This window comes from Elephas maximus, chromosome 3, assembly GCF_024166365.1.
Source record: "Elephas maximus indicus isolate mEleMax1 chromosome 3, mEleMax1 primary haplotype, whole genome shotgun sequence".
Taxonomy (NCBI): Eukaryota; Metazoa; Chordata; class Mammalia; order Proboscidea; family Elephantidae; genus Elephas; species Elephas maximus.
This window is the reverse complement of record NC_064821.1, coordinates 32,738,055-32,749,255: the sequence shown is the minus strand read 5'-3', so window position 1 is coordinate 32,749,255 and position 11,201 is coordinate 32,738,055. Positions and strand designations below refer to the sequence as shown.

General features: G+C 57.0%; 2 protein-coding genes across 3 annotated transcripts; both read left to right on the top strand.

Moving 5' to 3' along the window:
• Window positions 1–103: 103 nt before the first annotated feature.
• SAMD1 (sterile alpha motif domain containing 1) lies at window positions 104–3,545 on the top strand. Of its 2 annotated transcripts, XM_049877133.1 has the most exons (6): window positions 104–181; window positions 540–1,638; window positions 2,059–2,353; window positions 2,442–2,538; window positions 2,632–2,743; window positions 2,828–3,545. In XM_049877133.1, exons 2-6 carry the CDS (start codon window positions 694–696, stop codon window positions 2,984–2,986), a joined length of 1,608 nt encoding a protein of 535 aa, XP_049733090.1. In that variant the 5' UTR covers window positions 104–181; window positions 540–693; the 3' UTR covers window positions 2,987–3,545. The 2 variants fall into 2 exon arrangements, with proteins under 2 accessions (XP_049733090.1, XP_049733089.1); XM_049877132.1 differs by lacking the exon at window positions 104–181 and having other exon boundaries at window positions 337–1,638.
• Window positions 3,546–5,037: 1,492 nt separating this feature from the next.
• C3H19orf67 (chromosome 3 C19orf67 homolog) lies at window positions 5,038–7,720 on the top strand. The gene is made up of 6 exons (XM_049877150.1): window positions 5,038–5,372; window positions 5,992–6,136; window positions 6,257–6,357; window positions 6,434–6,619; window positions 6,964–7,098; window positions 7,552–7,720. Exons 1-6 carry the CDS (start codon window positions 5,038–5,040, stop codon window positions 7,718–7,720), a joined length of 1,071 nt encoding a protein of 356 aa, XP_049733107.1.
• The last annotated feature ends 3,481 nt before the right edge of the window (window positions 7,721–11,201 follow it).

The following is an 11,201-nucleotide window of genomic DNA, read 5'->3' as shown; positions in this document are numbered from 1 at the left end:
CGAGCGCCGCCCGCACGCCCCGCCCGCCCCCAATCCCCTCCCCCCGGCGCTCCCCTCCCCCTCCCCCGCCCGCCGCTTTCCCCCGCCCCCGCCCCGGCGCCAACTCCGCGGCGCCTCCTTAAAAAGCGCGCGGGAGTTGTAAGGGGGGGCCGGAGCGAGCCGGAGTGAGCAAGAGCGCAGGGTAAAGGGGCGGGCGGGGGGCCCGGGCTCCACCTTAAAAGCGGCGCGTGGGGGTGGGAGGGAGGAAGGCGGGCGGCGGGGAAGGGGGAGGGAGGGAAGGAAGGGGGGCCGGAGTGTCCCGGGCGCAGGGCGCGCGTGCGGCGGCGGCGGCGGCGGCGGCGGGGAGGGGCCGGCCGCGCCGCGCTCCCCTCCTCCCTCGCATCCCCGGCCCCGCGCGCGCTCAGTAGAAGCGGGGCTGTGTGTGCGTGCGTGCGAGTGAGTGAGTGTGTGCATATTTTTTTCTCTCTTTTCTTTCTCTCTCACTGTTTTTTTCTCTCTCTCTCTCTCTCTCGCTCCCTCTCTCTCTTTTTTTCGCAAAGAAACAGCAGCGCCGCCGCCGCTCCGCCGAGGCGCTGCGCCCCCCGGGGGGGAGGCAGAGGAGGCGGGCAGCGGCGGAGGGAGGGAAGCCGGGGAGGGGGGCGCCGCGCTGGGAGGGAGGCAGCGCGCACGGTGCAGCCGGGCCGGGCGGGAGGCATGGCGGGGCCCCCGGCCCTACCCCCGCCAGAGACGGCGGCGGCCGCCACCACGGCGGCCGCCGCCTCGTCGTCCGCCGCGTCCCCGCACTACCAAGAGTGGATCCTGGACACCATCGACTCGCTGCGCTCGCGCAAGGCGCGGCCGGACCTGGAGCGCATCTGCCGGATGGTGCGGCGGCGGCACGGCCCGGAGCCCGAGCGCACGCGCGCCGAGCTCGAGAAACTGATCCAGCAGCGCGCCGTGCTCCGGGTCAGCTACAAGGGGAGCATCTCGTACCGCAACGCGGCGCGCGTCCAGCCGCCCCGGCGCGGAGCCACCCCGCCGGCCCCGCCGCGCGCCCCCCGCGGGGGCCCCGCCGCCGCCGCGCCGCCGCCGCCCACGCCCGCCCCACCACCGCCGCCGCCCGCGCCCGTCGCCGCCGCCGCCCCGGCCCGGGCGCCCCGCGCGGCCGCGGCCGCCACAGCGCCCCCCTCGCCTGGCCCCGTGCAGCCGGGCCCCCGCGCGCAGAGGGCCGCGCCCCTGGCCGCGCCGCCGCCCGCGCCCGCCGCGCCCCCGGCGGTGGCGCCCCCGGCCGGCCCGCGCCGCGCCCCCCCGCCCGCCGTCCCCGCCCGGGAGCCGCCGCTGCCGCCGCCGCCACAGCCGCCGGCGCCGCCACAGCAGCAGCAGCCGCCGCCGCAGCCACAGCCGCCGCCGGAGGGGGGCGCGACGCGGGCCAGCGGCCCGGCGCGGCCCGTGAGCCTGCGGGAAGTCGTGCGCTACCTCGGAGGTAGCGGCGGCGCCGGCGGCCGTCTGACCCGCGGCCGTGTGCAGGGGCTGCTGGAGGAGGAGGCGGCAGCGCGGGGCCGCCTGGAGCGCACCCGCCTCGGAGCGCTAGCGCTGCCTCGCGGGGACAGGCCCGGACGGGCGCCGCCGGCCGCCAGCGCCCGCGCGTCGCGGAGCAAGGTGAGCGCGCCGGGGAGCGGGGGCGCGGCGCGAGGTGGTGGGCAGGTGCGGGCGAAGTTGGTGGCTGAGGCTCGAGTCCCAAGAGGGATGGGGTGGCTGAGGCTTTTAGGTCCTTCCCTGCGGGCTCGGTGTGTGGTGACCTTGGCAAGTAACTAAATATTCTCGGACCTCAGTTTACTCTGCTGCAAACGCGGCTTAATAACAGTAGCGACCCCTTGGGGTTGTTGAGCAAGTTTGGTGAGATTTGGCTGCAGACAGCTTTATTAATCCAGGGCCTGGCACGGAGTGAATGTGTAAAAGTTAGTCAGTGTTGTTATTAAAGGTGGCGTTGGGCACGCGACTCAATCCTGGAGCCCAGGCTCTGGGTGCAGCGTTAGAACAGCTATTATTAACCTTGAGTGCCTGTCTCCCTGGCCCCAGAGAGGTGGAGAAGAACGGGCGCTTGAGAAAGAAGAGGAAGAAGATGATGAGGAAGAAGATGATGATGAAGACGATGTGTCAGAGGGTTCTGAGGTGCCTGAGGGTGACCGTCCTGCAGGTGCCCAGCACCACCAGCTTAATGGCGAGCGGGGCCCTCAGAGTGGCAAGGAGAGGGTCAAGGAGTGGACGCTCTGTGGACCCCACCAGGGCCAAGATGAAGGGCGCGGGCCAGCCCTGGGCAGTGGCACCCGCCAGGCCTTCTGTATGGCCGCAATGAATAAGGAAGGGGGATCAGGTAAGGATGCCTGTGAGTGGGGGTAGTGCCAGGAGAGAAAAAATACACCCCCAAGACAAAGCCACAGATGGTGCTTTTGCTTTCCCAGCTTCTGCTGCCACCGGGCCAGATTCCCCGTCCCCTGTGCCTTTGCCACCAGGAAAACCAGCTCTACCTGGGGCTGATGGGACCCCCTTTGGCTGTCCGTAAGTTGGAACATTTGAGATATGGGGTGCTGTTCAGGGGTATGAAACAGAACCAGAGGGGGCATCGCTGTTCACTGCTCCATTTTGATGCAGTTCTGGGCGCAAGGAGAAACCTGCTGACCCCGTGGAGTGGACCGTAATGGACGTGGTGGAGTATTTCACTGAAGCTGGCTTCCCTGAACAAGCCACGGCTTTCCAAGAGCAGGTGAGCTCCTGGCCTGGAGGCCTGACTCTCCGAGGACCTCAGTAGGCGCCTGCTCTGACTTAGCTCTGTCTCTCTCCCACCCAGGAAATCGACGGCAAGTCTTTGTTGCTCATGCAGCGCACGGACGTGCTGACCGGCCTGTCCATCCGCCTCGGCCCAGCCCTGAAAATCTACGAGCACCACATCAAGGTGCTGCAACAAGGCCACTTTGAAGATGACGACCCCGATGGCTTTCTAGGCTGAGTGCCCAGCCTCACCCTTTCCCCCACCCATTCCAGCCCCTGTCTCACCCCAAGACCCCCGAGTCCAGGAGCTTCTGGACGGGGACACCCTTAGCCCTCATGACAGATTCTACTGAGGGGGCACCTTCCCTAGTCATCTCCTTATGTCCCCTCGCCAGCCCTCATATCTGCCCCCAGCACATCTTGGACTCTGTGTTGGGGTGTGGGGTGGGACAGGGCCTGCCCATTTCATCTCAGGAGGCCAGCCTCCCCACCCCAGGACATTTATGAAAGAAAATGGGGGCTTCCCATCTCCCCAAGATCCTACTCGGTTCAGCCAGATGTTTCCTATATAAATGTCTTTTTCTGCCTGTTCATTTTGGTGGGTGGGTGGCCTGCCTTCTCTTCCCCACCACCCACGTCCCTTCCCCATCTGCCCCTGGCCTCCAGGCCCTGTGAACAGCTGGGGTAGGGTCTCTGGGTCTTCCCCACCGCCTTTTCTTCTGTCATTGTCGCTCCAGCTGGCTGTATTGCTTTTTAATATTGCACCGAAGGTTTTTTAAATAAAAATTTTAAAAAAAAGGAAAAGAAAAAATGCCAGGGAGTCCATTTTATGAATGGGTTGGGGGAGGAGGCAACTGAAGAGCCACCAGCCTACCAGTAGAGCCTAGGATAAGGACAGTGATGTTTGCGGAGGGAGGCAGCATAGTGAATGGGATATAATAGTAGTCCCTCCAGGAGGGCAGGGGTATCGGCTTTGTTCTGTGACATTTTCCCTCACCGTCCAGATAGTGCCTGACACACAGTAGGTACTCAAAAGTTTTTTGAGTGACTAGCGGTCCATTACAAGTCTTTTGTCAGTCATCCTTTCAGCAGCCCCATGAGGAGAGAGCTCATCAAAACCATTTTATAGATGAGGCAACTAGCTCAGTTTTAGATACTTGCTCAAGGTCACACAGGGCAGGGGGTGACACCTGTCTGCATTCTTTAAGAAACCTATTGCCCTGGAGTCAATTCTGACTCCCAGCGACTATAGAAGAGAGTAGAACTGCCCCAGAGGATTTCCAAGGAGTGGCTGGTAGATTGGAACTGCCCACCTTTTGATTAACCACTGTGCATTCTTTACCCAAACCAAAAAACCAAACCCAGTGTCACTGAACTGATTCTAACTTGGTGACCCTGTGTGTGTTAATAAAACACTCCATAGGGTTTTCAGTGGCTGTAATCTTACAGAAGTAGTTTGCCAGGCTCTTCTGTGGCACCACTGGCTGGATTCCAATTGACAACCTTTTGGTTAGCTGAGAGCAAACTGCACCACCCAGGGAACCTGAGTTCTTTACCCAGAGGCTTCAAATGTAATTAGTGCATTTGATCTAACAGCTATTTGCGTATCGGCCTTTGCATGCTACAGAGAATCCAGTGTACAAGTAATGGGGGCAGAAGTATATTCTGGGACCACGGTAGGGTCTCTAGGCCTTTCATCTGCTGCATAAAAGGAACAGAAGAGATTGGGCCAAGTGAAGATTTTTATTCTTGGTAGTAGTACCAGCTAATACTTTAGAAGTCCCTACTAAATTTTAAGGCAGTTTCTCAACTCCATTGGCGTTTAAAAAATACAAGTTCCAGGGCCTGGGAAGTCAGTGTCTGGAGGTGGGGTCTGGACATCCTCTATACCTGCGCCGGGGGTTTGGACACACGTTAAGAGATCCCTTTTCCCTAGGAAACTGCCTCCACGAGAAAAAGTCCCCAGCCACACCTCCAGGACATGGCCGCGCCAGTCCTGGCCAAGGTCGACGGCCGGTGCCGGGGAGAGCGCGTGTGCGCGGGGCCCCGCGGGAGCGCAGAGCGGCCGGGAGCTGCGCGCCCCTCCCGCGTGTTGAAATTCAAATGAGGCGAACTCCCTAGACGCGGCGCGGCCCCGGCTAAGAGGTCGAGGCAGGGGCGAGTTGGAGGGGGCCGCGCTCCAAACCTAGGCAAGACTGAGTCTCCGAGACTCCCGGAGCTCCTGGGGCGGGGTCGAACCCGCGGCCAAGGTGCGCGGAGGCGCTTTAGAGAGCTCCCGCCCTCAGCGCGATGGCTACAAAGCAGTGGTTCCTGGGGCCGCTACTCCCGGGTCCTGGGGAAACGCCACCGTTGGAGGACTTGGAACCCGGGGCGCCGCCCTGTGGAGACCCCTCGTGGTCTACTCCCCTTGACAGGCCTGCGGACCCCGCTGATCTGGAGCCGGAGGACGCTCAGGGGCCGCTGCCTGAGGCCCCTGCCTCCACACCGTCCCCAGAACCTCTGACTCCGGCCCCCGGGCCGGCTCCTGCTTGCCTACCCCTGGACACCATGTTCAGGCCCATCACCGAACAGCTTCGCTACCTGCTGAAGAAGGCAGATGATTTCCAGAGCTACCTGCTCTACAGGTGATGCTGGACGGGACTCTAGGTGATGGGTGAGGAGACTCGGAAGACCGGAGGGTAAATGGGTTAGCCACAAGCACCAGGGTCGCAAACTCAAAAGCACAAAGAGCCAGGTGGAGCCAGGCAGAGGCAGTAAATGAAGCTGGCAGGATTAGGAAACTGCTGTGGGTAAGAGAGGAGGATTGGATAGAATTAGGGGTGTGGGGCAACCTCGAATTACTCTCCTGAGGCAGCGTGCACCTTGTGTTGCCAAATCTCCAGGACTTTGTCTCCCAGTTTGTAAATGTCACCTCAGATTTTTAACTCTGCGCCGGCTAAACAAAACGCGTCTGAGCAAGATGCAGCCCGCGGGTAACCAGTTTGATACCCCAAAGAATAACCTGATTACATGACCAGGGAAAAGGTAATTATTGGGGCCGTGGTTCTCAAATTTCAGCGTAAATCCCAGAGGAGAGTGTGGTGTGTCAGTCAGGTGTAGGTTTTGAGACAAGTGCTGCTGGAAGAAGGCCTGGCATTGGGGGATTTCATGATGGGGGTCCAGGCCAGGAATATAAGTGGTGGGGCACATGGGAGAAATTAGGGGGGTGAAGGACCTCAGGCAAAGTTCCCCTTCTCTCTCCAGCAGGGACCGAGTGCAGAAGGAACAGCTGGCAAAGGCCATGCCCACCTTCTTAAAGATGTGTGAGCCCTACTTCCTGTACCTGGAGGCGGCTGCGCGGAGTGTGCCCCCCATCTATGGAACCTTGCAGGAGCTGGTTCGAAAAGGGGTGTGTGAAGCAGGTTTTCTGGGCCCCACAGCCCTTTCCTCACACAGTCCCAGGCCTGGGGGGGGCGGGCAGTGCTCCTGGCAAGGCAGCTGATCTCATGATGCCTCCTCTTCCATGCAGCTGTTGGAGATCTCCCAACAGCTGACCCTGCGCCTAGAACAGCTGGTCCTCATGTATGCCTCCTTTGGGTTGGTGGACCTGGAGGAGACTGACCCCCTGAGGTAAAAGGGTAGGAAAGAGGGAGGAGGCAGCAGGTCTGAGCCCACCCTCCTTCTTCACTCTTCCATCTCCTGCCAGCATCTCCTGTTTCTTCTGCGGGAGGTTCTCCATCAGCCCTTCCCATGAGGTGTCCATCTTCAGATACTGTGCCCCAGCCGCCTACACTGCCAGCCGCTTCCCCCGCTACCTCTACAAGAAAATGCGCTGGAACCTGGAGACCACCCCAGAGCCCAGCAGCTGGGGGCAAGATTCCCATGTGGATTAGTGAGTCCCCCTGCCAAAATTAAAGTGTCCTCCTTCCTATGCAGAATGCAGATATGCGCCTCTAAACCACTACCACCAAGTGTGAAAAGCCAACCAGGAAACCAAGGGCTTTGAAAGGCCATCCCCATCTTTTTTGTAAGTTAACCCATCTGCCCATCAAAATAAGAGTCCTCATCTCAAAAGCAGGCTGGCAGGGAAAAAAGTTCTCCATGTTGAGACACTGCCCTACCTTAGAACTTCAGGACAACTTCTGATAAGTTTCCACCTCACCTCCAAAACCAAAGCCCTCAACAGAAAAAGCTAGGAAACTGATAACTTTTAATTGCTACCGTCTCAACTCCCAGCTACTTCCTGTGCTATCGAGACACATGGGAAGACACAGGCAAGAGTCCAGTCAACTCCTGCGCCCAGATCCAGAAGCTGTGGTCCATTGGCCGATGGGTGCCCCTAGGACCAGTCGACGACGACCTTTATTCATGGTAGGAGTAAGGGCAATGGCAAGATAGGTTTGGGCTCTAGGGGGAGGGGCAAAAGCCCCTCAAAGATCATCTACCTCCCCCAACACCTTAATTGGCTTCCCTTGATAATAAAGATAGCATTTTATTGTGCCCTTGTTTTATGCAGAATCACATAACAACCCATTGAGGTCCAGACTACTAGACCCATTTTACAGAGAAAGAAACCGGTGCTCAGAGAGATTAAGATATCTGCCCAAGGATACACAGCTAGCTGAGTAACTGGTGGGGTCAGGGCAGCTTCCCCCAGCCAGGCCCCTCTAGGTTTCTCATCAACAAGGAAACAACTTTTCCCCAAGGTTTTCCGACCCTCAGCTGAAACAAGGCCTCTTTTAGCATTAGCCTCTGGCTTGAAGGGAGAGGCTCCCAAGGGGCAGGGGGCGCTCACGTCTGGGCCTGTCTGTCTCTGGCTCCCAGGATTTTGTGCCCGCAGCCGCCTGGAGACTACCAGCAGCTGCTGACCATCGGCTTCGAGGAGCCGTCGCACATGCTGGCCACTGACTTGCTGGTGCAGATCCTCACTGGCCAGGCAGGCACTGCCCGGCCTCCGAGCGCGGCCGCGGCGTGGGCCGCTCACGGATCTTGAACTGGGGGACGGGGTGGGAGCTGGAGCTTGACAGTTCCAAACTCCAGGAGAGGGGGCAGGGCGGGGGCTCGCTCGTTCTCCTAGTGCCTCTCGGCCTCTCCCTTCAAAGGGTCAAGCCGAACTAACCCGTCGGTACTGGGTCAACCACGGTCGCGAGGCCCTGGGTATGGTGGACACGCCAGTTTCGTGTTAAATAAAAGAAAGAGGTTAGAGGCTCGGCGTCTGCTATGAGCGCCGTGTCCCTCCCGTTGGGGCGGGGGAGGTCCCGCCCACTCGCATGGCCTTCTGGGAGATGTGGTTTTTAGTAGTAAATTAGGCGGATAGGCGGACATGAGCCTGGCGCATGCGTAACGGTGCACCTGAGGCAAAAAAGAGAGTAGCGGCGCCAGTCAACAACCGGAAGTCAGAAAATTGCCGAGTTTCGGGTAACCAGAAAATTCAACGCCTACTGCGGGGTGGTGGGAGCTATAGCCACGCCCATTTTATACTTTGACCCAGAAGTGATTTCTTTCCTACCGCAAAAGACTTCATTTCCCGACGTGCCTCAGGACAGCGCCTGAGATCAGTTTCCGAAGGGCTGAGGTTAGTTTCCTGCTCCAGCTTTTGGGTTATGAAGCCCTGCACGTCGCTGTCCCGCCGCAGGGTCTCCCGGGCACGGCGAGGGTGTGAGAGTGCTGTAAGATATTCCAACTTGGGATCCCTAAGCCTCACCCCAACTTTGGACTGGATAGGAAACCCAGGTTGAGAGAGGTGAACTCACCTGTCCAAAGCCACACCGAAAGGTTTCAGTGTTATTCCTGAACTGGATATTACGAAGGGACGCTTTGGTCTCTTCCCCCACTCCCCGCGACATTTTTAAAGTCGGAGGGGAGACCTAGAGCCCTGCCCTTATGCTTTTGACCAAAGCACTTGCCTGCCTAATAGTCCCTGGCACGTAGTGTTATCATCAGCCTCATTTTACAGATGAGGAAAACGGAGGTAAGAGGTAAAGTGAATCATCAGCTAGAAAGTGGTGACGCCAGGATTGGACACCAAAGCTCTTGCTCTTTTACGGGGTCTTCTGGTGACAATTTCTGACTACATCGTGGAATTTTTAGTGCCCAGTCCAGGTATGAATGAATTCAAAAGGATTCTGAAGCTTCCTGATAGTGATTTGAGGTAGTCCCTGTGACTTTTCCGCGGCTTAAGACTATTTAGATCGGCGTCTTCCACTAGAAATATAAAACGAACCATATACGTAATTTCAAATTTTCTGGTAGCCTCATTTAAAAAAAAAAAAAGGTCAAATTTATTTTAATATTTTTATTTTACCCACTATGTCCAAAATAGTTCAACATGTAATCAATGTAAAAAGTTGAGATATTTTCCTTAAAAAAAAAAACTAAGTCTTTGAAATCTAGTGTGGATTTTACACTTAACACATTTCCGTTCAGTCTATCTGCAGCACTGCTTTAGACTGTCTCATTTAAGACAAATCCACAGGGCACTTAAGGCTAAAGTTTCCGGTGGGTGTGGCAATACTGAGAGGGGAAGGAAACAGACTTGATTTCCTGGGTGTCGTTGCACGAAAACTGTTTACAACCATGATTCTCAGACTTTACCGTGCATCAGAATCACGTGGTTTGTTCTAGCTCGAGGGTGAGGCCCGAGAATGTGCATGTCTAACAAGTTCCCAGGTGATGCTGATACAGCTGGTCCAAGCACTGCATTTTGCGCTGGTCTATAGCATGGTTCTCAAACTTGGCTGCAAGTCAGAACCACGTGGGAAGCTTTAAAAAACACTGATGCTAAGTCCCCACCTTCAGATTCTAATTCCGGATCCTCAGGTGATATTAAATAAAAAGGAGCCCTAGTGGCACAATGGTTAAGTGCTCAGCTGCTAACAGAAAGGTCTGGGTTCAAAACCACCAGCGGCTCTTTAGAAGAAAAGGCCTGGCAATCTGCTCCCATAAAGATTACAGCTTAGGAAACCCTAATTTGCAGTTCTACTCTGTCATATTGGGTCACTCTGAATCAATCAACTAGAGGGCACACAACAACAACAAAGTTAGAGACTCCTAGGCTGTACTTGTAGTCCTGTCTACACCTCATGTTTCTCTTGTTCAACTCTCCACGTGCTTAGTTCTTAGCTCCCCTTTTGGGAATTAAGAATAGGTCCTGGGTATTTCTATTTCTCCCCTTGGCAACCCTGGCTCTTCCCTGCCCTTCACTCCAGACATCGCAATGTCATGGTCAAGCATGTGGTCAGTGTGCTGATGATGGGGCCAGGGGGCAGGCCCTTGGGCTGAGCTGCTCCTGGTGCAGTGCTGTGTGAGTTTTTCCATTTTCTGTTTTATTCATTCATCCTTCATTAGCCATTTTCTGCCCTGTGCAGGGTCAGGCACTATTGCTAGGCCCAGGACATACAGAGTTGGACAGATCCAGGAGTTTAAACAGAGATCAGTGGCAGCTCAGTGGTAGAATTCTTGCCTTCCATGGAGACTTGGGTTCAGTTTCCGACCAATGCACGTCATGTGCAGCCACCACCTGTCTGTCAGCGGAGGCTTGTGTTTTGCTATGATGCTGAACAGGTTTCAGTGGAGCATCCAGACTAACATGGGCTAGGAAGAAAGGTCTGGTGATCTGCTTCTGAAAATCAGCCAATAAAAACCTAATAGATCACAATGATCCAGTCCTGTAGGGCATAGTGTCACTATAAGTAAGGGGCTGACTCCATGACAGCTAACAACAACAGGAGTTTAGGCAGTGATTATAAAACTTCTGGGTCTCAGTGCACCTCCAACAAGCTGTTGTTACCCTACAGCTGCATCCCTCCAATATGACCACTTAGGGCATTCACAGAGCCCTTGAGCCCCATCCAGGGGGCCTTGAAACCCTTGTCCCAGGACAGAGAAATCAACCAGGGCTTGCAAATCGACAGCCAGCCACAGGCCCTACTGCAAGCTGGTGGTGCTTGTGCCGACGCCCCCCCCCCGCCCCGCGCGACAATTTGAAAGCTTTTTCTTAATACTATCATTTAAAGTTCACTAGATTTCTCTTTTGAAAGCTGGGTTTCCAGTTGCTTTTGAAAAGCAGAAGCTCCGGCACCACTGAGCTCACTCATTTGTTTTCCAACACACCCCAGACTCCACCCCTCCCTATTGCTTCACAGCGGGCCTATTTCCTTCTCAATATCTGCCTGGCCCCGGTAGGCATCGGAGGTTTGTAGGCACGTTATCAACATGCCCGCTAAGGAGCTTGAGCCCCCCACTTTTGGGGGGGCAGCTGTTGTTTACGTCCTCAGTGCAGGAACAACCTCTTATCAACTCTGTCTAGCCAGCGCCCAGCTCGGGGCATGCTGCTGGCACCAATAAATTTTGACAACGCGGCGGGGAAAGAAAGGGCGTGAGCGCTTGGACGCCGCAGCTTGCGTCCTAGCCGCCAGGGGGCAGTAGGACCCGGGCCGGGCCGGGCCGGCTGAGGGAGGCGGGCGGTGGAGCAA

Excerpts from the sequence above, each read along its gene's own strand:
- SAMD1 (XM_049877133.1), top strand. The coding sequence starts at position 694 with ATGGCGGGGCCCCCGGCCCTACCCCCGCCAGAGACGGCGGCGGCCGCC. Across the intron at positions 2,354-2,441 it reads GAATAAGGAAGGGGGATCAG|CTTCTGCTGCCACCGGGCCA; the intron begins GTAAGGATGCCT and ends TTGCTTTCCCAG. Across the intron at positions 2,539-2,631 it reads GGGACCCCCTTTGGCTGTCC|TTCTGGGCGCAAGGAGAAAC; the intron begins GTAAGTTGGAAC and ends ATTTTGATGCAG.
- C3H19orf67 (XM_049877150.1), top strand. The coding sequence starts at position 5,038 with ATGGCTACAAAGCAGTGGTTCCTGGGGCCGCTACTCCCGGGTCCTGGG. Across the intron at positions 6,358-6,433 it reads GAGGAGACTGACCCCCTGAG|CATCTCCTGTTTCTTCTGCG; the intron begins GTAAAAGGGTAG and ends ATCTCCTGCCAG. Across the intron at positions 6,620-6,963 it reads CAAGATTCCCATGTGGATTA|CTACTTCCTGTGCTATCGAG; the intron begins GTGAGTCCCCCT and ends CTCAACTCCCAG.